Genomic DNA, 27,865 nt, shown 5'->3' with positions numbered 1-27,865 from the left:
CAAGATCAGCCTGACCAACATAGAGAAACCCTGTCTCTACTAAAAATACAAAATTAGCCAGGCAAGGTGGCACATGCCTGTAATCCTAGCTACTCAGGAGGCTGAGGCAGAAGAACTGCTTGAACCCAGGAGGCAGAGGTTGCAGTGAGCTGAGATCGCACTGTTGCACTCCAGCCTGGGCAACAAGAGTGAGACTCCATCTCAAAAAAAAAGGAAAAGGAAAAATATAACTAATGGCACTTAAACTGACATGAAATCCCCAACTGCAGCCCCAGGTCTATGGAGCTTTAACAACTTTATTGGTCAAATGCTTCTTCCCACGTTTACAACTTAAAGCGTGAGCCTGCTCACTGGCTCCTCCTTCTAAGGCCCTAAGTGGGCAGTGAACTTTAGTACAAGCCTGCAATGGGGTGGGGGGTAATGAGTGAGTTAGAAACCTGCTGATGCTCCACAACTGGACAGCAGGACAGAAAATCTTCACCTTCTTATTGTCGAAAACTGCAAAAAGACACAAATAGGATAGAGACAAGACCCAGAATGCATCTCTACTGGTCTCAGTTTCTGGTGCCTCCAACGGAGTATATGTTTGTCTTCTCGCTTCAGGGATTGGGTGATGCTACGTCAGCCTACACATTTTGCAGAAGTACATAGGGCCAAAATTGGCAGTGAGGTTTGGTATTACCAGCTCCCCAACCTCGCAGGATGAGAAGAAACAAAATGTATCCATGAAAAGCCTTCGGAAGTGAGTCAGATCTTCCACCTGCACCTGGATGCTGTATTGATTGGCCAGAAGCTCAATGGCACCTTGCACTACATATTCGTTCTGTAAGTGTGAGAGTGAGCAGGTGGAATAGACAACGTGGCCTCCTGGTTTGGTGGCAAGGAGTCCAGCCCTGAAACCAGAAAGAGATAGAAGCATGACTAGTGCGCTTCCAGAAGTAGAAGAGCAACATAAGGAACTTGAAACATGGATAAGGGAAGGCTACTATGGGATGGGTCGCTGGATTAGACAGCCTCTCAAATCCCTTCCACAATGACACTGCCTGAAAAAGTCATTCTCAAGGCAGAAAGCAACCCAAACTGCCAGGCGCGGTGGCTCACGCCTGTAATCCTAGCACTTTGGGAGGCCAAGGTGGGTGGATCACCTGAGGTCAGGAGTTCAAGACCAGCCTGGCCATGATGGTGAAACCCCATCTTTTAAAAAAAAAAGGAAAGCAACCCAACCTTACTCCATGAGTTCCTCACTAGGAAGTCTTCTTACAATGACCCCCCCTGAGGTCTGTCTGACTCTGTTTATGGACCAAATTGCTATGCTGGCTATGGATTGAGTTTTACTCCAGCAGCTATTTTTCAAACATGTGCTAGTAACTGAGGGCAAAAAATCATAATGAATCTGTACAGCCCACTCTTGTATGCATGTCCTATCAGATAGGATTTTTTTTTTTTGAGACAGAGTCTTGCTCTGTTACCCAGGCTGGAGTGCAGTGGCACGATCTTGGCTCACTGCAGCCTCCACCTCCTAGGTTCAGGAGATCCTCCTCCCACAGCTCCCTGAGTAGCTGGGACTACGGGTGTGCATCACCACACCCGGCTAATTCAGATAGAGTTTTTATGTTCCAGAGATAATCCCATGATTTCTGTCTCCTCTAGGCAGATCTCCAGTCCTAAGACTCCTGTGTGGGTAATGGTCCTGGCAAAAGCTTCCAGTCCCCAAGTCTCCCAGGTGACCAGACTCCCACAGCACCCTGGCACAAAGTCCTGAGTTCTTAAAAATCTGTCACTCACGCAAGAAGCTGCACTTGCAGCAGAGGCAACATCTGTCGCTCCTTCTTCCTTGACCGCTTAAAGATGTTGTTCTCCTCCTCATGAAGGGAGTGGCGGTCTGTGGTACAGGGCACATCCACCAGCACCTACCCAGAGTGTTAAAGGGTAAAGTATTAAAGCTCCTTATAGGCTTCTCTTCCTTAGGCCAGAGCTGTTTTAGGTCCCTGGCCTAGGAGGTTTGTGTAATACTCCCTCTGCCCATTATTCCTCTGCAGAGTACCTGACAAAGTTCCTCATTTTAACTTGGTAGACAACTGTGAAATAATGAGTGGGGAAATAGCATATTTGGGAATATTTGTGGCTGGTCAAAAAGTCAAAACCAACATACTATAATTTTTTTTTAATTTTTAGAGACAAATCTTGCTCATTTGCCCAGACTGAAGTACAGTGGTACGATCATAGGTCACTGCAGCCTCAGACTCCCTGGGATCAATCCTCGCACCTCAGCCTCCTGTGTAGCTGGAGCCACAGATGCAAACCACCACTCCTGACTAATTTTTGTATTTTTGGAGGGACAGCATCTCGCTATGTTGCCCAGGCTAACTATAAGATAATTCTTTAAACAGTGTACTTATGATTTGGTCACTTCTATGTTATAATCTAATAGGAAAGTTATTACAGTCTGGGTAACAAAGTGAGACCCCCATCTGTACAAAAAAATTTTTTTAATTAGCTGGGCATATAGCTGAAATGGAAGGAACACCTGAGCCCAGGAGGTTGAGGCTGAAGTAAGTTGAGATTGTGCCACTGTAATTGAGATACAGTGAAACTTTGTCTCAAAAAAATAAATAAATAAAATTATTAGAAAATTATGACAGGAGGCTGGGTGCAGTGGCTCACATCTGCAATCCCAGCACTTTGGGAGGCCGAGGAGGGCAGATCACTTGAAGGTCAGGAGTTCAAGACCAGCCTGACCAACATGGCGAAACTCCATCTCTACTAAAAAAAATGCAAAAAAAAAAAAATTAGCTGGGTGTGGTAGCAGCGCTCCTGTAGTCCCAGCTACTCAGGAGGCTAAGGTTGGAGAATTGCTTGAACCTGGGAAGCAGAGGTTGCAGTAAGCCAAGATCATGCCACTATGCTCCAGCCTGGGTGACAAAGTCAGACTTTGCCTCAAAAAAAAAAGGAAAATTGGCTAGGCGTGGTGGTTCATGCCTGTAATCCCCGCACTTTGGGAGGCTGACGTGGGTGGATTACCTGAGGTCAGGAGTTTGAGACCGGCCTGACCAACATGATGAAACCCCATCTCTACTAAAAATATAAAAATTAGCCGGGCATAGTGGTGGGCGCCTATAATTCCAGCTACTCAGGAGGCTGAGGCAGGAGAATCACTTGAACCCAGGAGGTAGAGGTTGTAGTGAGCTGAGATCATGCCATTGCACTCCAGCCTGGGTGACAGAGTGAGCCTCCGTCTCAAGAAAAAAAAAAAAAGAAAGAAAGAAAGCTGTGGGAGTTTCCCCAACCCAAAAGGGAAGAAATGTCTACAGATTATTTCCTTACTCCTTCTCAGTGTCCTGAGGAGTGGCCAGAACTCTTGGGAAGATGGCTGCAAGGTATACTTAGGAACACTGAACTCCTGAGCCCCTAATGCATAGAAAGAGCAGAGCTATGTAATTGCAAGGGGACTATAAATCAATGGCAATATATCTGAATATCTTGGTTCTAATATATTTCTAATATTGCTTCAGTAGTGTCAACTGTGGAAAATGTTCATTTTGGGAGGCCAAGGCCAGCGGATCACTTAAGCCCAGGAGTCCGAGAACAGCCTGGGCAACATGACGAAACCCCATCTCTACAAAAAAATTTTTTTTAAATTAACTGGGTATGGCAGTCTCAGCTACTTGAAAGGATGAGGCAGGAGAATTGCTTGAGACCAGGAGGCAGAGGTTGCAGTGAGTCAAGATTGTGCCATTGACTCCAGCCTGGGTAATGGGAGTAAAACCCTGTCTTTAAAAAACATGTTGATCTCACTCAGTAACAGAAGAAAGAAAAGGAAGTTGTACTACACTTAGGAAACATTTAGGGAGGGTAGTCAAATCATTCCACGTCAGACATGTGCATCTTCGCATCAGGCACTGGCATGGATGTCAGTCATAAATAATCAGTCCTGCCAGGATCGTGCTCCTGCTTAATCTCAGCCCTGGGCAAGTGTCTAACAAATATTTCTATTAATATTAATTTGTAGAATATTGTATTGTAAGGGAAGATAGAAACATGTTCAAACAAACATTGTATTATTTGAAATAAACTTGAGTTCACAAAAAAAATACAGTTGTGAGTTGGGGGAAGAGTGTCTTCCATGAACATGCAGATTTCTGAGGTCCTGTCCCTTCTCCAGCTGATAGACAACTGAAGCCAGGAGAGGGATAGAGTTACCAAGAGTGTGTAGAGCCCTGAGATAGCATTCTTCTTTGCATCTAAAGTGCCTAACGCGGCTGGGCACGGTAGCTCGCTCCTGTAATCCCAATGCTTTGGGAGGCTGAGGCAGGAGGATCATTTGAGCTCAGAAATTCAAGACCAGCCTGGACAACACAGTGAGACCTCATCTCTACAAAAACTTAAAAAACTAGCTGGGCATAGTACACATGCCTGTAGTTCCAACTGCTTGGGAGATTGAGGGAGGAGGATCACTTAAGCCCAGAAAGTTAAGAATGCAGTGAGCCATGATTGTGCCACTGCAATCCAGCCTGGGCAACAGAGCAAGACCTTGTCTCAAATAAAGTGCTTAACACTTGCCTACCACAGAGTATATTGTATACAACTAATTTTTCAACAAGCAAATTAACAAAGACATCTTCAAACATCAAAGCTGTCAAGTGAAATAGGAGGTCACTCATTCTTTTTTTTTTTTTGAGATGGAGTTTCACTCTTGTTACCCAGGCTGGAGTGCAATGGTGCGATCTCGGCTCACCGCAACCTCCACCTCCTGGGTTCAGGCAATTCTCCTCCCTCAGCCTCCTGAGTAGCTGGGACTACAGGCACATGCCACCATGCCCAGCTAATTTTTTGTATTTTTAGAAGAGATGGGGTTTCACCATGTTGACCAGGATGGTCTTGATCTTTTGGGAGGTCACTCATTCTATATTGTTCTAAAACACGTATCTAGGATCAATGAATAGAAATAATAATAATAATGGTGGCCAGGTGTGGTGGCTCACACCTGTAATCCCAGCACTTTGGGAGGCCAAGGTGGGCGGATCATGGGGTCAGGAGTTCGAGACCAGCCTAACCAATATGGTGAGACCCCCCTATCTCTACTAAAAATACAAAAATTAGCCAGGCATAGTGGCACATGCCTGTAGTCCAAGCTACTTGGGAAGCTGAGACAGAAGAATTGCTTGAACCCAGGAGGCAGAGGTTGCAGTGAGCGGAGATCACTACACTCCAGCCTGGGTGACAGAGAGAGACTCCATCTTAAAAAATAATAACAATAATAATGGTAAGGGTTGTGATGTTATACTATTGAATGTTTTCTATATTCCACACTTTGTGTGAAATGCACTGTTATTTAATTTTGACCTACAGGATAGGCACTATACTATTATCCTCATTTTATAGATGAAAAAGCTGAAGCTTAACTGAAAAGTTAGGAAAATCACCAAAACTTCTCTGGCAAAAAAAAAAAAAAGCTACAAAATAAAAAACTTCTCTGGCTAACGAGTAATGAAACCAGGACTAATAAAGCAGTCTAACTCCAGAATCCTTGCACTCACCCACATACCATGCAATCTACAGACTTCAGTAAGAGGCAGAACTTTCTAACATTATAAGTGTTCAACCACAGAATCTGAGTGAGCACCACCCATCAATGGATGTGTGTAAACATAGGCTAATGATAATGGTTCCTGCTTGCCTGATGTTCACCACCAGGTACTCTCACTGAATCCTCACAATAATCCTAAGTGGTAGGTTTACCCTATTTCACAAATGAAGAAGTTGAAGTTCAGCAAGATCAACAGCTTGTCTAAGGTAGCACCCCTATAATGTAGAAACTGGTTAGGCTGACAGCAGAGGTCATGCTCCAGCCACCATGATCTGCTGCTCTCATATATAATCCCAGCACTTTGGGAGGCTGAGGCGAGTGGATCACCTGAGGTCAGGAATTCAAGACCAGCCTGACAAACATGGTGAAACCCTGTCTCTACTTAAAAAAATTAGCCAGTCATGGTGGTGCATACCCGTAATCTCAGCTACTTGCGGGGCTGAGGCAGGAGAATCACTTGAACCTGGGAGGCGGAAGTTTCAGTGAGCCAAGATTGCACCACTGCCAGCCTAGGCAACAAGAGCAAAACTTTGTCTCAAAAAAACTTTTTTTTTTTAATAAATAGGGGATTCCTACACAGGCAGAAAGCAAGTCTCAAGTCTATCCAAGATTCCATAAGCCTTGGTTTTTCTTTCAGTTTCTTAGAGTGGTTGAGGCAGAATGGTGAGAACTAGACAGATTAGGTAAATCAGATGACAACACAGAGACAACAGCCATATATATATATATATATATATATATATTTTTTTTTTTTTGAGACGGAGTTTCGCTCTTGTCACTCAGGCTGAAGTGCAATGGCATGATCTAGGCTAACCGCAACCTCTGCCTCCTGGGTTCAAGCAATTCTCCTGCCTCAGCCTCCTGAGCAGCTGGGACTACAGGCGTGCGCCACCATGCCCAGCTAATTTTTGTACTTTTAGTAGAGATGGGGTTTCACCATGTTGACCAGGATGGTCTCGATTCCTTGACCTCATGATCCACCTGCCTCAGCCTCCCAAAGTGCTGCAATTATAGGTGTGAGCCACTGTGCCCGGCCTATTTTATATATTTTTAAAAATATGTGTTCTAAACACATATTTTTAGAGTATGCCATTTAAAAGAAAAGAAATAACTTAAAAACATGAAGAGACTGGCCGAGCACAGTGGCTCGCAACTATAATCCCAGCACTCAGGGAGGCTGAGGTGAGAGGGCTGCTTAAGTCCAAGATTTCAAGGCCAGCCTCGGTAACACAGTGAGACTCCATCTCTACAAAGAATAATTAGCAGCTGGGCATGGTGGTGCACTCCTCTAGTCTCAGCTACTAGGGAAACTGAGGCAGGAGGACCCCTTGAGCCCTGGAGGTTGAGGATGCAGTGAGCTGTGTTCACACCACTGTACTCCAGCCTGGGTGACAAAGCAAGAACCTGTCACTCAAAATAAATAAATAAATAAATAAATAAATAATATGGAGACTTAGCAATCTCTATCAAAATCTAAAATGCATATAAATTGTTATCCAACAACTACACTTCAAAAATATAAACTTAAAAAAAAAAAAAACACACAAAAATATAAACAATCTTAACCCCAGTACACATTATTAAATGAAAAAATACAAAGTTCAGAAGTGAGTATAATATACTACCACTATTTAAAAAAAAACCACACATACATTTACATTCATATATACAAATAACATATTTTTAAAGATACAGAAAAAAAGTAGAAACAATGGTTATCTATAGGGTGGGGAAGTAGAGGGCTACAGGCCAGAAGAGAGAAACTCACTTTTCCCTGGATACTCTTTTGTGCCTTCTGAATTTTGTACCATGTGCTGCACTAACATTCAAAAATAAATAAATGGGCTGGGCACAGTGGCTCACACCTGTAATCCCAGCACTTTGGGAGGCTGAGGCGGGTGGATCACCTGAGGTTGGAAGTTTGAGTCCAGCCTGACCAACATGGTGAAACCCAGTCTCTAATTATTTAAATAAAAAATAAAATATTAAAAAAATAATAAAATAAATAAATGAGCTTAATCATACTTATCTTCATGAGGCTTTCTGAGCAACCAAGTAACTTGAGAAATAAAGTAAGCCTAATAACTTCTTTCCCCACTCAGATAGGTTAAAATTCTTTTTTGCTGCCAACTGTCTTTAATGAAGATAATAATCAGTCATCTAAGCTGATTTTTCTTTCTTTCTTTCTTTCTTTCTTTTTTTTTTTTTTTGGTCAAATCACCAATGGAGAGTTGGCCAGGTCCAGAAATAGTCCTACATGCTCAAACACAGGGGCTAGATCCTACCCCTCTGGCCCTGGGGCCAGGATGGGGAGGCCATATTAAGCTGGATGCATGCCCTAAGTCAAGAATCACTCACCCGGTCAAAGGTGTCCCCCTCTAGTTCTCCCCATTTCCTGCCATCCCATGAGGTAACTCGAACTTGATTTCCATCCCTGATCTCTTGAGGCACATAGCTGTGAAGGATCTTCTGTAGTCTGGCTATTCGGGAAGTGGAGAGATCATTGGAAGCAAGATTGCCTGTGGAAATAAAGATATTTCAGAGTCATTGTACCAGTGAAACATTCCACCAGCAATGGCACTGATGGAGTCAGACCAATTCTCAGGCAGTCCCAGCCAACACAAACCCGAGCATCAGGAACATTTATTATTTGCACGGCAGAGCATCAGTTATTCTGGAGTGGGGTTACAAAGGCAAACACCTACATAGGCCAGAAAGTAAGGAAGTTGTTTAAATAAATGAATAAAGCAGATCAGGTAAGACTCCTTTCCTTTCCTGTTTCCTCTCCCCGCTTCCCTTTCTCCCCATCTCTTTCCCCTTTCCCTTTCTCAATTTCCTTTCCTTTCCCCTCTCCTTTCACCTTTTCCTTTTTCTTCTCTCCTTTCCCCTTACACCCTCCTCCCTTTCCTTTCCTTCCTTTTTTTTCTCTCTCTTTCTTCTCTTTATTTATTTATTTTTTTTGAGACAGAGTCTCGCTCTGTTGCCCAAGCTGGAATGCAGTGGCACAATCTCGGCTCACTGCAACCTGCACCTCCTGGGTTCAAGCAATTCTCATGCCTCAGCCTCCCAAGTAGCTGGGATTACAGGCGTGCACCACTACACCCGGCTAATTTTCACATTTTTAGTAGAGATGGGGTTTCACCATGTTGGCAAGGCTGGTCTCAAAATCCTGACCTCGGGTGCTCCCGCCTGTCATCCCAGCATTTTGGGAGGAGGCCAAGGTGGATTGCTTGAGCCCAGGAGCTCAAGACCAGCCTGGACAACACAGCAATACCTCATTTCTACGAAAATAAAAAATAAAAATAATTTTTAAAAAAGAGGCCGGATACAATGGCTCATGCCTGTAATCCCAGCACTTTAGGAGGCTGAAGTGGGCAAATAACAAGGTCAAGAGTTCAAGACCAGCCTGACCAATATGGTAAAACCCTGTCTCTACTGTAAATACAAAAATTAGCCAGGCATGGTAGCACCCACCTGTAATCCCAGCTACTCAGGAGGCTGAGGCAGGAGAATTGCTTGAATCTGGGAGGCAGAGGTTGCAGTGAGTCAAGATCAAGCCACTGCGCTCCAGCCTGGGCAGCAGAGTGAGACTCCATCTCAAAAAAAAAAAAAAAAATGGGGAGGCCGAGGCAGGTGGATCACAAGGTCAAGAGATCAAGACCATCCTGGTCAACATGGTGAAACCCCATCTCTGCTAAAAACACAAAAAATTAGCTGGGCATGGTGGCGCGTGCCTGTAATCGCAGCTACTCAGGAAGCTGAGGCAGGAGAATTGCCTGAACCCAGGAGGTGGAGGCTGAGGTGAGCCGAGATCTCGCCATTGCACTCCAGCCTAGGTAACAGGAGTGAAACTCTGTCTCAAAGAAAAAAAAAAAAAATGGCTGGGCGTGGTAGCTCATGCCTGTAATCCCAGCACTTTGGGAGGCTGAGGTGGGTGGATCACCTGAGGTCAGGAGTTTGAAACCAGCCTGACCAATAAGGTGAAACCCCATCTCTATTAAAAATACAAAAATTAGCCAGGTGTGGTGGCAAGTGCCTGTAGTCCTAGTACTCTGGACGCTGAGACAGGAGAATTGTTTGAACCTGTGAGGTGGAGGCTGCAGTGATCCAAGATTGTGCCACTGCACTCCAACCTGGGCAATAGAGTAAGACTCCGTCTCAAAAAAGACACTGGGTCTCACTATGTTGCCCAGGTGGGTCTTGAATTCCTGGCCTCATACATACTTAGTTATACAACTAAGTATGAGTATAAAACTAATTTTTGGGCCGGGTGCGGTGGCTCAAGCCTGTAATTCCAGCACTTGGGAGGCTGAGGCAGCCTGATCACGAGGTCAAGATATCGAGACCATCCTAGCCAACATGGTGAAACTCCGTCTCTACTAAAAATAAAAAAATTTAAAAATTAGCTGGGCGTGGTGGTGTGCGCCTATAGTTCCAGCTACCCAGGAGGCTGAGGCAGGAGAATTGCTTGAACCTGGGAGGCGGACGTTGCAGTGAGCCGAGATCGCGCCACTGTACTCCACCCTGGCGCCTGGTGACAGAGCGAGACTCTGTCTCAATATATATAAAACTAACTTTTGGTCATAGTTGTAGGCTGACGTATTGGATGGGAATTCTTGGAAGATATTTTTTAAAAGCTGACATAATTGGGAGATGAAATAAGTCTCTTTTGCCCATTCCTTTCTTCCTGATTCAAATATGATGGCTGTACTTCCGGCAGTCATCTTGGATCATGAGGCTTTGCCTTACAGCTTTACTAGTTATATATCTTCTCCCTTTTTTTTTTTTTTGAGATGGAATCTTGCTGTGTCACCCAGTGCAGTGGCATGATCTCGGCTCACTGCAGCCTCCACTTCCCAAGTTCAAGCAATTCTTCTGCCTCACCCTCCTGAGTAACTGGGACTACAGGCACGCCCTACCATGCCCGGCCTTTTTATATTTTTAGTAGAGATGGGTTTTACCATATTGGCCAGGCTGGTCTTGAACTCCTGAACTTGTGTTCTGCCTACTTTGGCCTCCCAAAGTGCTGGGATTACAGATGTGAGCCACCACCCCCAGCCATATCTTCTTCCTCTTAAAGGGAGGGAGGCTAAGGCTGACACTAGCAACAAAATACATTGCAGAAGCAAAGCTCAAGTCCCTGATGATTGTGACGCCTCCATACCTGGACTGCCTATATCTCAGCTTCTCTTACGTAAGAGATAAATTAATGTTTCCTCTTTAAGCCAGTAAGTTGGGTGTTCTATCATATGCAACCAAGCCTAATTCTGATTTACCATCTACCTTTCATTTTGATTTCAAGAAATATCTCACTTTGCTCTTAGTGCTACTATGAGAAAAATATTGCAAGTTTTATGACAAATGATAGTTGGTACCTGGCCTCTGAGTCAAAGAGCAACAAAGTAGGACAGGAATGGTAAAGAATGACCACACCCTTATCTAATGGGTGTGGTCATACTATGAACCAGCTTAGTATTCCCACAAAGAAATGTCTTCTTTTTTAAAATTTTAATGGAGACGAGGTCTCACTATGTTGCCCAGGCTAGTCTCGAACTACTTCTGGACTCAAGTATTTCACCTGCCTCGGCCTCCTAGCCTGTCTGTGCTGAGATTACAGGTGTGAGTTACTGCCCGCCCCTGCCACCAGCCAATGTCTCCATTTTTCTGTTTTGTTTTGTTTTGAGATGGAGTTTTGCTCTTGTTGCCCAGGCTGGTGCAATGATGCGATCTTGGCTCACCACACCCTCTACCTCCCAGGTTCAAGCGATTCTCTTGCCTCAGCCTCCCGAGTAGCTGGGATTACAGGCATGCGCCACCACGCCTGGTTAATTTTGTATTTTTAGTAGAAATGGGGTTTTTCCATGTTGGTCAGGCTGGTCTCAAACTCCCAACCTCAGGTGATCTGCCTGCCTCGGCCTCCCAAAGTATTGGGATTACAGCCGTGAGCCACTGTGCCTGGCCAATGTTTCCATTTTTTTAGGGCACTCAAATAAGTAAAAATTGGTCAGGTATGGTGGCTCATGCCTGTAATCCCAGCACTTTGGAAGGCTGAGGCAGGCGGATTACAAGGTCAGGAGTTGAGATCACCCTGGCCAAAATGGTAAAACCTGTCTCTACTAAAATATAAAAAATTAGCCAGGGACGGTGGGCACACACCTGTAGTCCCAGCTACTCAGGAGGCTGAGGCAGGGGAATCACTTGAACCCAGGAGGCAAAGGTTGCAGTAAGCCAAGATCATGCCACTGCATTCCAGCCTGGCAACAAAAAAAGAACCCATCTCAAAAAAAAAAAAGGCCAGGCACGGTGGCTCATGCCTGTAATCCCAGTACTCTGGGAGGCTGAGGCAAGCAGATCACCTGAGATCGGGAGTTCAAGACCAGCCTGACCAACATGGTAAAACCTTGTCTTTATTTGGAAAAAAAAAAAAAAAAGAAGAAGAAGTAAAAATTGGATTCTCTGCTCTCTAGAGGAATTTGCAGAATGATGTGAACCGAGAAAAAGGAAGATGGGTTCCAGTTCTGGCTCTACCTCCAACTCCTGTAGGATTTATTTAATCTCCACAGATCTCAGTTTCTCCCTCCATAAAATATGAAGGCTAGACTAAGCAAACCCTAATTTCCCTTCCTATACAAATTCTGTTATCCTATCTTCTTGGGATCAAGAGTCAGTCACTTGAGTGAGGAGCTGGGATGAAGGTGAGGTGCTGATAGTTCAGCAGGCCTTAGAAGAACAACTCTCAATTATTTCTTCTTTGCCCTTCCTCCTCCTCCAAGTAACCCTACCCTCACTCATCTCCCTTCTAATGGATTCCCACAGCATTCAGTCAGATCAGAATTGTCCAACACACAGGCTGGGCTCTCTTGCACTGGATTAATTAAGCCCATGACCCCATTTTTTCTCCTCTCCCTCTGGACTTCCAGAAGGCTATGACCAAATGTGATTCCTCTCTGAATCAACCATTGCCTATCATAAGGCTGGATGCTAACTTAAACCATGCAAGCTGGCTGACAACAGCTAGAAAAGAAGGGTCTAGGCTCAACAGAATGGCTTGGGCACAGGGCAAGAGAAGCTTGACTGAGCTCCAGTGGTTATTGAGCTTGACAGCCCCTTGTGGTTATTCCTTGGGGTCGAAAGGGAAAAATACAATCTATTTTAAGGCAGGATATTGGCCAGTGGATGGCTGAAGTGAGTAATTAACAGTGCACAAGGCCTGGGCTGGGCTACTCTACTGAGACAAGTAAGACATAGGCTTATTCCCAAGGAATCCATCATCTTTAAGAGGAAGAAGATATATAACTAGTAAAGCTCTAAGGCAAGGCTAATGTTGCAAGGGCGATGCCCATGCTGTGGGAGCATAGGAGACAGGCATCATTTCTGAACTGGCCAGGAGAGGTAATAAGGAAAGACATCCAGGGGATGGCACACTTGAGCTGAGGCTTGAAAATCAAAAGGAATTAAACAGCCAGGATGAGGGAATTCCAGAGAAAATTTAACAAAACCAAAGGCAACAGAGAGTAGCAGAGTAAGGCTGAAGCACAGAAAGCCTGGAAGAGTGACATATAAAGCTTATATTTTATATATAATATAAAATATTAAGGATATTATATATATATATATATACACACATATATATATATATTTTTTTTTTAATGAGATGGAGTTTTGCTCTCTTTGGCCAGGCTGGAATGCAATGGCAGGATCTCAGCTCACTGCAACCTCTGCCTCCCGGATTCAAGCAATTCTCCTGCTCAGCCTCACAAGTAGCTGGGATTACAGGCAACTGCCACCACGGCCATCTTATTTTTTGTATTTTTAGTATAGACGGGGTTTCACCATATTGGTCAGGCTGGTCTCAAACTCCTGACCTCAGGTGATCCACCTGCCTCAGCCTCCCAAAGTTCTGTGATTAAGACAGGAGCCAGCAGGTCTGGCACATAAAGCATATAAATGGTGGCTTCGGGCAGATCTTATCATTTTAGCTGGTAGGCTTAATCTTAGAGGAAAAGTAAACAGATGAAGAGAGGTGAAGAGAGGTGAGTGTCATGTGATCAACTGATCAGACGGATCAGAGTGTCATGTGATCTGCCTTCAGACAACTTGCTCAGCAATCTTTCTTGACCAACTGACAGAGAAAGAAAGGAATTAATGGCAAGAAGAAAAAATACACAAGCTCAGCAAGTAAGTACTACTCTCCACTCTGACTTTGGGACCAGAGAACCTACCTTTTTTTTTTTTTTTGGTGAGACAGGATTTCACTCTGTCACCAAGGCTGGAATGCAGTGGCACAATCTTGGCTCACTGTAACCTCCACTTCCCAGGTTCAAACAATTCTCCTGCCTCAGCCTCCTGAGTAGCTTATATTACAGGAGTGTGCCACTACACCTGGCTAATTTTTATATTTCACCATGTTGACCAGGCAGGTCTGAAACTCCTGACATCAGGTGATCCCCCTGCCTCAGCCTCCCAAAGTGCTGGGATTACAGGCATGAGCCATCACACCCAGCCAAACATACCGTATTCAATGTACCTGGGACTAGGTGGGGTGGGAAGCTCTCTCTGCCCGAAACACCAGTACCCTAAAAAAAAAATTACATTAAAAAAAAAACAAAAAACACCAACACCCTGACTTACGGCAACAGCCAGTCTGAAGCAACGCTAGCGTCTTTCCCCCAGGAGCTGCACATAGGTCAAGCACGATGTCCCCGGGCTGCAGGCCAAGGGCCAGGACAGGCAGCAAGGAGGCAGCATCCATCAGGTAGTAGTCCATGACACCCAGGTTGCTAGGTCTGGAAAAGAGGAGACCACTTCATTGTCAAATTCCAGGTCAGGACAATCACTAGGAGTCAAGGCTACCAAGTCCATGCCTTCTGGGGCCTGAACTCCAAACAGCAAAAACTCATTTCTCAGACCCATACTTATTCACTTATTCATCTATACACGAGCCAGAATGAGCCTTCATTTATTTACTTTGAGATGGAGTTTCGTTGCCCAGGTTGGAGTGCAGTAGCTCGATCTCGGCTCACTGCAACACAACCTCTGCCTCCCGGGTTCAAGCGATTATCCTGTCTTAGCCTCCTGAGTAGCTGAAATTACAGGCGCCTGCCACCACACCTGGCTAATTTTTTGTATTTTTAGTAGAGACAGGGTTTCACTATGTTGACCAGGCTGGTATGGAACCCCTGACCTCAGGTGATCCACTCACCTCAGCCTCCCAAAGTGCTGGGATTATAGGCGTGCCCAGTCCAGAATGATCCTTTAAAAACACAGATCAGGCCAGGCACAGTGACTCATGCCTGTAATCCCAGCACTTTGGGAGGCTGAGGCAGGCAATCATCTGAGGTCTGGAGTTCCAGACCAGCCTGGTCAACATAGTGAAACCTCTTCTCTACTAAAAATACAAAATTAGCCAGGCATGGTGATACGTGCCTGTATAATTTCAGCTACTCGGGAGGCTATGGCAGGAAAATCACTTGAACCCAGGAGGCAGAGGTTGCAGTGAACTGAGATCATGCCATTACACCCCAGCCTGGGCAAAAAAGACCAGAACTCCATCTAAAAAAAAAAAAAATTCACTCCAATATAGACACACTAGCCACCTTGCTGTTCCTTAATTAAGCCACACATGCTCCTGTCTCAGGCTTTTGCAGTTGCTACACCTTCTACCTGTAACACTCCTCCCTCAAATATCCCTGATTTGATTCCTCACTTTTTTCAGGTCTCTCCTCAAAAGTTACATCAGAAAGACTGGCATTCCTTGACTACTCACTACTCTATCTAAAGTAACAGCCACCAAAGCTGGGTATGATGATATACACCTGTAATCCCAGCTACTTGGGAGTCTGATGAAGGAGGATCACTTTGAAGCCCAGGAGTTCAAATCCACTCTGGGCAAGATAGTGAGATCCCATCTCAAAAATAAGTGTTCTAAAATCACAGACCCTAATTGTCATCACCTTCTACCTCCCTACCTTGCATTATTTTCCTTTAAAGCACTTATTATTCACTTTATATTGAAGAAGGAAATTAAATAATAGCAATAATAGTAAAAACCTTATAATTTGTATTTGCTATATAATAAGTAAATTTTGCTGTGTTGTGTGCTGTTTGATAAAAAAACCTAACCCCCAGCTCTGCTTAAAATTAAGTCCCTGTAAAACCTACTTTATCTATTCTCCCCACATTCTCAGCAGAGTTCCCAGGCATCTCAAGACTCCTGTTTTTCTTGCTGACCAACTGCAAAGTCACAGGGCAAGATAACACCCAAAGAATGTTCAATGCCACTTCTCAAAATGTTGTTTTTCAAATGTAACGTACATCACAAGACATGTTACAAATTAATTGTTCTTTGTTCTGGCTTCTGTAAACTTGTTAGCTGCTACATTATCCTGGATGAATATAAGTATCCCATTTTCTTTCTCCTTTGCTCAGTCTTGGGTACTAATCCGGTGATCACCTTAATCTGTTAAGATGTTAAACTGTTTTACCCATTGGTCTCTCCAGTCTCCTGAATATTCTACAACAATAGGTACAGAGGTGTGTGTGCATGTGTGTAGGCACGTATGCATTTTTCCCTATTTCCCCCCATTAGAATGTTAGCTCCATAAGTACAGAGATTTCATCTGCTTTGTTCATTATACTATCCCCAGCACCTGGAACAGGACCTGGCACATAGTAGGAAGTTAGTTTTCTTGGGTTACATATTGAGATACAAAGTGCTTCATGGATTCAGAGAGAAGTGACATCAACTGTGCTTGTTTGAGTTACTTGAGTTGGGCCTGATAAACGAATAGAAAGCCTTCATTAGGTAATAATGGAAGAGAAGCAGTCCAAATGAAAGAAAAAAGAATGAGCACAGGCACAGAAGCATACAAACTCATAGCTTCTTTCAGAAATAGTGAGAAATCTGACATGACAGAAACACAAGATACATGCGATTGAGGTTGGAAAACAGATTGAGGCCAGATTGTGAAAGGTCTTAAACTCTATGCTAAGGATTGTGAACTACAACCTATAAGCAGTTACCAAAACGTTTTAAGGAAAACGACATGATCAAATAGACCCAAGTTTTAGAAAGCTAGGTGGGCTAGAGGGAACACATTTAGAGACAGAGATATCAGAGGTAGCAACAGTGTGAACAGAGCGGGAGGGATGATCAGCAGGCTCATGTCACAGGACTCCCTACTCCCAGGCCAGTTGTCACAAGAGCAATTGGTGGTGAGCAGTCATGCCCCTGCCTGAGAGGTAGCTCAGCAAGGACAGGCTTGGGGACAGACTCAAGGTGACAAAAAACCCTCACAGGATAGGTCTGGGAGACAAGGCATAAGACAAGGCACAGCACCACTGAGGGTCAGCTACAAGAGCTACAATTCCCAGTCCTAAGACTCTAACACCTCCAGCATTCACAAATAGGCTCATGCTTGATAGGATATTTTCAAAGACAAATCATGCTTGGGGTATTGGTGAAACCGTGTACCTCAGCCCTCACAAAAGACAAAAACAAAACGACTGAGAAATCTAAGAAAAGCACAAACAGTTACCACATCAGCACTGGCCCATAAAACCCATCCCCATCAAGTCCCTTCCTTTTGGAAGCATCACTTTGTAACCTTTTTTTGGTTCTGTTTTGAAAATCTGCTAAAAGCTATAATCCCTCTTTCTGAGAAAAAAAAAAAACAAACTATAATTTTGCATTCAATTTCTGTACTCCCTGAATAGATCATTGAACTCTTGGGATCCCCTTGATTTCATGGGGAACCCATCAGAATCAGAAGGGGGAAAAAAAAAGCAAACTTATAGGGGTTTTGTGCTGTGGCCTGTTCCCTCACCACTCTCAGGAGTACCTCAATCAACATGGTCCTTACCCCATGGTTCTACCTAATGTCAATGCTTCCAAATTGGTCTCTAACTCTGGCCCAATCAATCACCCACTACGCAGTGACTAAAATTATCTTCCTGAGCATAACTTTAATGAGAATCAGTACTGAAGGCTGGGCAGAGTGGCTCAACGTCTGTAATCCCAGCACTTTGGGAGCCTGAGGCAGGCAGATAGCTTGAGTCCAGGAGTGTGAGATGAGCCAGGGTAACATGGCAAAACCCCTTCTCTACAAAAAATACAAAGAGAACCAACACTGGTGGTACTACTGATAAGTGCTATATTGCAGGCACTGTGCTAGGTGTTTAATACATGTAATTTTATTTAGTCCTTGCTACAACGCTATGAGGCAGGTGAACCTGAATTCTAGAGCCAGACTAACTAAACCTCGAATCCAGCACAGTTGCTCATTAGTTGTGTGACTTTAAGCAAATTTCTCAAATTCTTTGTGCCTCAGTTTCTTTTTTTTGTTTGTTTTTTTTGTGTGTGTGTGCCTCAGTTTCTTCATCTGCAAGAGTACCTCCAGATAGGGTTACTGTGAGGATTGAAGGAATTACTATGTTAAGTGCTTGGAATAGTGGCTGGCACATAATGAGCTATAGAGTTAGCTATTACTGCTTTCCAGATAAAGAAATCAAGGCTCAGTTATCCAATGCCATATGTGTAATAAGTGGTGAAGCAGGGTCCAAATCCAGGTTTGCCTGACTCAAAAGCCCAGGCTTATAACCACTGTACATCACTGCCCTTCAGCTGCCCAACTGATCTTAGACATTCACAGCAATATGTACTAAAGGGCACAAGGCCCAAAGCCATGCAGCCCTGGCAATCCCAGTCATCTGCAAGCCACCCATGGCCACCAGAAAAATCCTCTTCCCCAAATCTGCAAGCTCCTAGCATTCAGGATTCCCACATATGGCACCTCCATATACTTTTCCAGCCTCCTCCCTCTCTCTCCCCCCCCCTTCTCTCAGGCTCTTTCCCTACCCCCTCCAGCCTTATCTCTCAATCCTCATAAGCACACAGTATTCCTCAAAGCCAGAAGCTAGTACTATTGCAAGTCTCCTAATTTATATGCCCATTTCCAGCCTTGACACCCTCCAATCTGTATTCCATGCAGTGCCCAGAATCATAATTTAAAAATTCAAATTTAGGCTGGGTGCAGTGGCTCACACCTGTTATCCCAGCACTTTGGGAGGCCAAGGTGGGCAGATCACTTGAGGTCAGGAGTTTGAGACCAGCCTGGCCAACATGGTGAAACCCTGTCTCTACTAAAAATACAAAAATTCAGCCAGGCACAGTGGTTCACACCTGTAATCCCAGCAATTTGGGAGGTCAAGGTAAGTGGATCATCTGAGGTCAGGAGTTCAAGATCAGCCTGGCCAACATAGTGAAAACCCATCTCTACTAAAAATATAAAAATTAGTTGGGCATGGTGGTAAACACCTGTAATCCCAGCTACTCGGGAGGCTGAGGCAGAAGAATCACCTGAACCCAGGAGGTGGAGGTTGCAATGAGCCAAGATCGCACCATTGCACTCCAGCCTAGGCAGCAGGGCGAGACTCCATCTCAAAAAAAAAAAAATTAGCCAGGCATGGTGGTGGGTGCCTGCAGTCCCAGCTACTCTGGAGGCTGAGGCAGGAGAATCACTTGAACCCAGGGAGTGGAGGTTGCAGTGAGCCGAGATTGCACCATTGCACTCTAGCCTAGGGAACAGGGCAAGACTCCATCTCAAAAAAAAAAAAAAAAACAAACAAAAAACTAGCCAGGCATGGTGGTGAGCACCTGCAGTCCCAGCTACTCTGAAGGCTGAGGTGGGAGAATCACTTGAACCCAGGAGGCAGAGTTTGCAGTGAGCCAAGATCACCCCCCTGCACTTCAGCCTGGCTGACAGAGCAAAACTCTATCTCAAAAAAAAAAAAAAAAAAATCAAATGTAAGCCATGCTATTCCCTAGCTTAAAATGTTTTATAGGTTCCTCTTCCTCTTAAAGATTAAGTATCCAAAATTCCACAGGGCCTATAAGACCTTCATAATCAGGCTCCTACCTGCTTCTATAGCCTCATGCTTGGCCTCTCAAGCATGATCCCTGATCCCCACCTCCAAGCCACCAGCTTTAATTCCTACTTTTCACATCTTAACTTAAATTTCACTTCCTCAGAAAAGACAGGGTTAGATTTCCTAATTAGAAGACCTTAGGCCAGGTGTGGTGGCTCACACCTATAATCCCAGCACTTTGGGAGGATGAGGCAGGTGGATCATGAGGTCAGGAGTTTGAGACTAGCCTAGCCAACACAGTGAAAACATGTCTCTTCTAAAAACACAAAAAATTAGCCGTCTCTTCTAAAAAACTTCGTCTTTTTTAAAAATACAAACAATTACAGGCGGGCACCTGTACTCCCAGCTACTAGGGAGGCCAAGGCAGGAGAATCAGTTGAACCCGGGAGGCGGAGGTTACAGTGAGCCGAGATCACGCCATTGTACTCCAGCCTGGGTGACAGAGCAAGACTCCATCTCATAAAAAAAAAAAAAAAAAGACTAGCATCTTGTATTTTTCCTCTATGGCACTTATCACCATTATAGTTTTGATGGAGTTTTTTTGGTTTTGTCTGTTTTTTTTTTGGAGACAGGATCTCACTGTGTCACCCAGGCTGGAGTGGAGTGGCACAATATTGGCTCAGTATGGCCTCAACCTCCCAGGTTCAAGCAATCCTCCTGCCTCAGCCTCCTGCATAGCTGGGACTATAGGCATCCACCAACACACTCAGCTAATTTTTGTATTTTTCTATAGAGACAGGGTCTCAATATGTTTCCCAGGCTGGTCTTGAACTCCTGAGCTCAATTATCTTCCTGCCTCGGCCTTTCACAGAGCATGGATTATAGGCATGAGTTGCCATGCCCAGTCGACCATTACAGTGTTTTATTTTTTTTGAGATGGAGTCTTGCTCTGTCACCCAGGCTAGAGAGCAGTGGCACGATCTCAGTTTCCTCCTCCTGGGTTCAAGCAATTTTCCTGCCTCAGTTTCCTGAGTAGCTGGGACTACAGGTGTGAGCCACCATGCCTGGCTAATTTTTGTATTTTTAGTAGAGATGGGGTTTCACCATGTTGCCCAGACTGGTTTTGAACTCTTCACCTCAAGTGATCTGCCCATCTCAGCCTCGAAACATGCTGGGTTTATGGGTGTGAGCCACCGTGCCCAGCCAATTATAGTTTTTTAATAGCTGTTTTCCTCACTAAACTGGAAGCTCTATGAGGGCTTATGCTTCCAGGCACTTAAATGCTGAGCATTTGGTAGACAATATTTTTAAATACATCAATCAGTCAGGCTGGGCACGGTGGCTCACACCTGTAATTCCAGCACTTTGGGAGGCCGAGGTGGGCGGATCACAAGTTCAGGAGTTTGAGACCAGCCTGACCAACATGGTGAAACCCCGTTTCTACTAAAAATACAAAAATTAGCCAGGTGTGGTGGCACACTCCTGTAATCCCAGCTACTTGAGAGGCTGAGGAAGGAGAATCGCTTAAACTCAGGAGGCGGAGATTGTGGTGAACTGAGATTGCGCCACTGCACTCCAGCATGGGCAACAGAGCAAGACTGCATCTCAAAAAAAAAAAAAGGCCAGGCGTTGTGGCTTACACCTATAATCCCAGCACTTTGGGAGGCTGAGGCAGGCAGATCATGAGGTCAGGAGTTTGAGACCAGCCTGGCCAGCATGGTGAAACCCCATCTCTACTAAAGATACAAAAAATTAGCCAGGCGTGGTGGCGTGTGCCTGTAATCCCAGCTACTCAGGAGGCTGAGGCAGGAGAATCGCTTGAACTCAGGAGGCAGAGGTTGCAGTGAGTCGAGATCACACCATTGCACTTCAGCCTGGGTGACAGGGTGAGACTATGGCTCAAAAAAAAAAATCAATCAGTCTTTCTAAAATCAATTCCCATACCCTACAACTAACATTGAGTGCTCCTTAATTGTTAGAGCACAATTCAGCATTTGATTCTGGAGTCCATTCTCACTCAACTTCACATACATGAGCATTGGATCAAGAAACTGGAAGTTCTCCTTTCTTTTTCCCAGTCTAGTACCAGCTTTGTGCCCCTAGGCCAGCCCTATTTCCTAGGAAAGTCCCACTACCTCTTTGCTACCATGAAGTTACTTTTCCTATTCACTTTGATGGGTGGCTGTGAGGGCAAAATGAGAAGATGCTGTGAGTGACACATATTTCAACTTGAGAGCACCTAGTGAGTGCTCATGTAAAAGGTGGCTGTTTTCTACCAGAGACATAGAGCAGAGTAGGTTCCGGGTCTAAATACTATCCTCTTACCATCTGAGGGACCTAAAGCAAGGAAGAATCTTAACTTCTCTGTACTTCAATTTCCCAAAATGTAAAAGAGGAACAATAATATTACCTACTTCATAAGGATGTTGACAGAACAAAAAGGAATAACATATGTATGGCACCTCAAAAAATGCCTAGCCTGTATAAACATGCTGTAAGTATTAGCAATATTATGGTCTTTATTGCAGAGGGTACATGCTGGGTCTCGTCATAGCCACATCCAGCCTGCGCTCAGGCTGCTCCAGTCATGGCTCCAGATCCTACCTGGCAGGAGGGAAGCGACTGACATCCCCTTTGGCAAAAGTGAAGCATCGAAGGTTTGGACTGCAGGCCCAAGAAGGAGGGGATGGGGCTGCAGATTGGCTACCCTCAGACTGCAGTTCCCAGTGGGAGATGGCTTCATTTACAAAGTCCTTGGCATTCAGCTGCTCTAGCTTAGCACTCACATGATCCCAGGCAGCAAAGTTATTGACCAGTGCACCATACTTCTGCTCTGAGAGGAGACTGACACGGATTGATGGCCAAAGGTCTCCAAACTGCACACTGTAAGTCATGTCAAAATTCTGCAGAGCCAGTCGAACAGCAGGGAATTTGGGCTCTGTGGCAGCCTAAAAGAGAAAGGACAGGCTTATTGGTTTTCCCAGTCTTGCCTCTACTCCCTACTACCTGACCCCACCTCAGAGCCAAGGGGCAATCTTGGATCCAGCTAGTGCCTACTCCTGCTTTTGCATCCTCTCTGCCTGCCAGAGAAGTGTGAGAGAGAAAACTAATGGAGGGCAGGTCTTCCCATCCCAGGGTAGTTAGATAAAGATGTAACTCTCACAGTACTGTGCAGGGGTCATCAAGAAGGGGGACTTCGGAGTAAGAGGAACTTGGGAGAATGGTAGCTCAGGAGAGGACTCTTCAGGAGAGCCTGCAGAAGGTTAGGAGAAACTATGGAGGCTCTGGGAAACTTTGAGCTTAAAAGCAAAAGGCCCTTTTCCTCTAAACAGTCCTTCTATGTTCCAAAGCACTTTCACGTCTACTAGATTATGTGAGCACTATAACTGATAGCTCAGTAGGATACAAAAAAATTTAACAACCTTTCAATTTGATGGAGAGATGTGAGTAACTTACCCACCGTTATGCAGTGACTAGCACCACAATGCTCAGAATCAGAGGGTTGAGGGTCACGTTGGGAGAGTTCCCAGACCCCAGAAAGGTAGCATAAGGTGGGCCCACAGAATCTTGAGGTGTGAACTAACACAGGGACTTGTAGGATGACTGCTTTGAGGGTAGCAGAGAAGGACAAGAGGATAAGAACAAGGAGGTAGAGTAAAAGAGAAAAGAAGACTTCAGATGGGGAGTCCACAAGTTGGTCCTGGTTGCTGCAGCTGGGATGCTTGCTATTGCTGGCAATCTTGTTACTATCTATGCCTTGCTCTGGCCTAGATTTCTGGTCTGGTCAGAACTTTTACTCTGGCCCTCATTTCTTATTATGGTGAGGACTCTTGTTCTATGACTTTTGCCCCTGCTGGGACTTTTGCTCTGGTTCCTGCTATGTTGGGGACTCTTGCTCTGGCCTTGACCTTTGCCACGTTGGGTACTCTTGCTCCGGTTCCGACTTTTGCCATGGTGGAGACTCTTGCTCTTGCCCTGACCTCTGCCACGTTGGGTACTCTTGCTCCGGTTCTGACTTTTGCCATGGTGGAGACTCTTGCTCTTGCCCTGACCTCTGCTAATTTGGGGACTCTCACCCTGGCGCTCATTTATGCTAAGGTGGGGACTCTCACTCTGGCCCAGACTTGTGTTTTGTTGAGGACTACTGCTCCCGCTCCGGCTTCTGCTAGGATAGGGACTCCTTTTCCTGCTCGGACTTCTGCTCAAATGATGGCTCTTGCTCCGGCTCTGATTTGTGCCATGATGGGGACTCTTGCTTTGGCTCTGAATTTGGCTTTGGTAGGACTTCCTGCTCTGGCTGTCACTACTCTGGCATTTGCTAATAACAGTCGAACTACAGCTGGGATTAGTGCTACAGCTGGAATCCTTGGATGAAAGCAAAGGGCAGCTGTAGGGGATCTGCAGGGGCTCTTTGCAAGGGCCTTGAGAGGCCACACGGTAGATATGGAGGCCACAAGGGACAACGTCAGGGTAGGCCCGGACTCGGGGGACAATGGATAAACTTTGAGGATCAAAGGGTGTTCTCAAAGGGATAAAAGAATAGATGTGAGTAGAACAAGGAGGCACCACAGGCTGGCAATGAGGTTGGGGTGGGCCCCTGGGAGTGCTATAGGTGTCACACAGGGGCACAATGGGAGGGGGGCCTGTCGAGTGATTGAGGGAGCCAGACAGTGGGCAGGAATGGGCAGCGGAGGGAACCACAGAGTATATATGGGTTTTGCAGGGGGGCCCGTGGGGGCTGCTCTGAGCATAACTATTGAGCGAGACAGGATCACAAGGAAGGCAGAAGGGAAGAGAACTGGGGCTAACAGTTTTGAGGGTTCTAGGGACCACAGTTGGTAAGGCAGTCCCTGGGGGAAGTTCTTTGGGGCTGGAATTTGAAGGAGTTGTGATGGATGGCTCGATACAAGAAGGACCAGAGAGGAGGGAGGGAGTTGGGGGAGAGGTGCTGGCCTTAGCAGGCTTGGGCTGGCCAGAAGGGGTGTGCTGGGGAGTGGTGACTAGGGAGTGACACCTGTGGGGAGTATGTGACTGTCTTAACTCTGAGAATTTAGGGGACTTCACTTGGGGGGCAACTGGGGTGGGAAGAGGGGGTTCATTGTAGCTTCTGTGGTGGAGTGGCTGGGGTAGAGATATAGACTGGTTGCCCGGGGGTAAAGAGAAGGAGGAAAGGCCAGAATGAGGACAGTGGGGAAGAGATGGTTCCTGGGAACAGTGGGGACCAGAAATTGTGGTGTCCGGGGTGAAGAAGAGGTAAGAGTTCCCATCTGCCTCCCAGGAGAGAAGGGACTCAAAGCAAGCCTTCCTGGGAGCCTGGAACTGGGGTGAGCAAGGAGAATCAGTACTCCCAGAGCGTAGGCGAGTGACACAGCAAGGACTCCCAAGGGTAGGCAGGTAGGCCTCTGAGGAAAGATGGGAATAATGATAAGAGCCCTCTGGAGGTGAGTTGGGAGAGCCAGACATGCCTGCCTGAGAAGAGAGTGGGGAGTCACAATAATTTTTCTCAAGGGGCAGGTCAAGCTGTGGTTTGGGTTCACAAGAGTCTGGAGGCTTATGGCTGCCACGGTAAAATTTGCCAGTAGGTGGGGAAGATGCTGGGGAAAGAAGGGGGTCATTATAACTTCTCCCTGAGGACCAGTGAGAGGGCAGAGAGATCATCAGCCCAGTTTCCAAAACTCTGTGAGAAAGGGTTGGGGAGGCCACAGGACTAGTTTCCACTGGTCGGCGAGCAAGGGGAGGTGAAATCTTGAGGCAAGTTCCTGGGGTCGGGGTCCTATAAGTAGGAGGAGGTGAAATCACGAGTCCAGTTTCCAAGGGTACATGAGTGAGCTGAGGGGAGGTCAATGGGCTCCTTCCCGGGGACCGCTGAGCAAGGGGTGAGGAGATTGCGGGGCCGATTCCAAAAGCCGAAGGGCATCCGCTATAGTAACAGAGGTTAGTGTTCTGGTCAAAGTGAGTGCCTTGAAGACAGGGACGCTGCATTCTCGAGGGACTGATCCAGGTGTGATAAGGGGTCGGCTGACAGACAGGGGGTGACCCCGTTATGCTGAACTGCTCAAAATAGGAACTGGAAGGTGGGGACCCCGAGTGGCAGGGCTCGCGGCAGTAGGTCCTTTCCAGGAGTGGGGAAGAGGACTCAAAATAACATCTCCCTGAATGCGAGGGAGGTTGTGGCTGTGGAAGACGAGATCGTGGAGGCGGAGAGGGAATCAGCTGGGGTGGGCAGGGGGGCGTGTCAGTCTTAGAAGAAATTCCAGGGCTACTAGGGTGGCAAGAAAAAGGTTCTCTGGAGAAGCAGGGAGATTCCAGAGGATGAGAGGATTCGTTGCACCTTTTGCCTGCGTTTGGGGAAAGGCCGGCAGTATGGAAGAAATTCCAGGGCTACTAGGGTGGCAAGAAAAAGGTTCTCTGGAGAAGCAGGGAGATTCCAGAGGATGAGAGGATTCGTTGCACCTTTTGCCTGCGTTTGGGGAAAGGCCGGCAGTATGGACAGGGTGGTCGCTGTAACCTTTCCCGGTCGCCAGAGGCAGCTCGAGGTTGAGGAAGGGGCTGAATCCTTTCCTGCAAGGCGGCGGAGACCCAGAAGGGAAGGGGAGGTCGCTATGGTATTTTCCGAGGGATGAGGGCGACCCAGCTGGAAGATCAATGAGGAAAGGAGGAGAAGTCATGTGCAGGAAGAATGAACGGGCAAGAGAAAGGGTGGGGGAGAGGGAAGGGGGAGAGGAAGGGAGGGAAGTAAAAGGGGGTGGTGGGGGACAGAAAGGTAGGTGGACACAGCTGGGGAACAAGAGGCGGTGACATCACTAAAAGAATGAAGGCGGAGGTGATGACGCCACTAGAGGGGCAGAGACAGGAGGCTGCAGACGTAACAAGCGGAAGAGACGAACGTTCGGGACAAAAAAGGGGTACGGACAGAGGCTGTGACGGAACAGACGTGAGAGGGAGGTGCCAGGGACGCTCCGTAAAGTAGTTGGGAAAGAGGCCTAGGCGTTCCAGAAGGCCGGGAAATGAAAGGACTGGACAAGTCTCCGCCTCACTGTTCCCTCCTGCGCCCCCAACCGGACCTTACCCATTTCTTTTTATGTCTATGTCGCCGCGGGACCGTCGCGAAGTCCACACGCTTCAGCAGCTCCCGGACGCCCCTCAGGGTCAGCGCAGCCATGTTGGCGTGCGCCGCTGGGTAATTCCGACCGGAACCGCAGCGGGAGACTAGCGTGTTCCGGGGAGGTGGGGAGCGCCGCCAGGCGGGACTCAAGCCAGAAAAGAGGAGGGAATTACATCCGCAGCTCTCCCAGGACTCCGCGCGCTTTTACAGACTCCGCCCCTCCAGGGATCCCTTGAAGGCTACCGGCAAAAGAGCAACTTGGCACCCGCAATGATAACTCTGCCTGGATGCTTAGAGCAGTGCAAGGGACTCCGAAGAAGCCCCTAGCCCACTTGGGGGATCAGGGAGGATTAGGAGCAGATGATTGAGTACTGAAAGAGTTAGCTAGGCGAAAAGGGGCGGGAAGGGCCTCCTAGGCCGAAATTGTATGGAGAAAGATCTTTAGGTAGAGGGAAATGAGACCAGATAGGAAGGCAGAAGCAGATTTGCAGTGAAACGAAAGAAGCTTAAGTTTCAGGACCTATCATTTGCATGTCCCCTTTCAAGGACCTGTACCTGCTTTTTTTTTTTTTTTCTTGAAACGGAGTCTTGCTCTGTTGCCCAGGCTGGAGTGCAGTGACACGATCACAGTTCACTGCAACCTTCGCCTCCTCGGTTCAAGCGATTCTCCTGCTTTAACCTCCCAAGGAGCTGGGATTACAGGTGCGCACCACAACACCCACTAGTTTTTGTATTTTCAGTAGAGACGGGGGTTTCACCAGGTTGGCCAGGTTGGTCTCGAACTCCTGACCTCAAGTGATCCACCCACCTCAGCCTCCCAAAGTGCTGGGATTATAGGCATGAGCCACACCCTGCTGAGTTTTGTATTATTTTTCTTAAATATACCCTCTCAAATAGTGGAAGCCCCACAAGACTTGACATCACCAGTAGGGATCCAGTGGAGAGGAGGGACATGATCAGAAACTGATTTTTGTTGTTGTTTCTTCTTTGAGACAGAGACTCCCTCTGTCGCCCAGGCCGTAGTACAGTGGCGCAATCTCTGCTCACTGCAACCTCCACCTCCCGGGTTCATGCGATTCTCTTACCTCAGCCTCCCAAGTAGCTGAGACTACAAGCATGCGCCACCTTGCTCAGCTAATTTTTGTATTTTTAGTAGAGATAGGGTTTCATCATATTGGTCAGACTGGTCTTGAACTCCTGACCTCGTGATCCGCCCACCTCAGCCTCCCAAAGTGCTGGGATTACTAGTGTGAACCACTGTGCCCAGCCCAGAAACTGTTGTTTTTTTTTGAGACGGAGTTTCGCTG

General features: G+C 46.3%; 2 protein-coding genes across 2 annotated transcripts; both read right to left on the bottom strand.

Moving 5' to 3' along the window:
- Positions 1-278: 278 nt before the first annotated feature.
- NSUN4 (NOP2/Sun RNA methyltransferase 4) lies at positions 279-26,641 on the bottom strand. The gene is made up of 6 exons (XM_002750774.6): positions 26,523-26,641; positions 22,058-22,401; positions 14,219-14,373; positions 7,946-8,106; positions 1,786-1,910; positions 279-893 (listed from the first exon to the last, which is right to left on the bottom strand). The coding sequence occupies exons 1-6, from the start codon at positions 26,613-26,615 to the stop codon at positions 617-619; spliced, it is 1,155 nt and encodes a 384-aa protein (XP_002750820.1). The 5' UTR covers positions 26,616-26,641; the 3' UTR covers positions 279-616.
- LOC144576989 (sperm head and tail associated protein-like) lies at positions 23,063-25,831 on the bottom strand. The gene has a single exon (XM_078331613.1). It carries the CDS (start codon positions 25,433-25,435, stop codon positions 23,204-23,206), a length of 2,232 nt encoding a protein of 743 aa, XP_078187739.1. The 5' UTR covers positions 25,436-25,831; the 3' UTR covers positions 23,063-23,203.
- Positions 26,642-27,865: the final 1,224 nt, after the last annotated feature.

Source organism: Callithrix jacchus, chromosome 7, assembly GCF_049354715.1.
Source record: "Callithrix jacchus isolate 240 chromosome 7, calJac240_pri, whole genome shotgun sequence".
NCBI lineage: Eukaryota > Metazoa > Chordata > Mammalia > Primates > Cebidae > Callithrix > Callithrix jacchus.
Note: the sequence above shows the minus strand (reverse complement) of the source record. Positions and strands in the feature narration are given on the sequence as shown.

Coding starts and splice junctions, on each gene's coding strand:
- LOC144576989 (XM_078331613.1), bottom strand. CDS start 25,435: ATGCAGCGTCCCTGTCTTCAAGGCACTCACTTTGACCAGAACACTAAC.
- NSUN4 (XM_002750774.6), bottom strand. CDS start 26,615: ATGGCTGCGCTGACCCTGAGGGGCGTCCGGGAGCTGCTGAAGCGTGTG. Junction 22,402..26,522: donor ATAGACATAAAAAGAAATGG/GTAAGGTCCGGT, acceptor TTTCTCTTTTAG/GCTGCCACAGAGCCCAAATT. Junction 8,107..14,218: donor GCTTCAGACTGGCTGTTGCC/GTAAGTCAGGGT, acceptor TTATTTCCACAG/GCAATCTTGCTTCCAATGAT.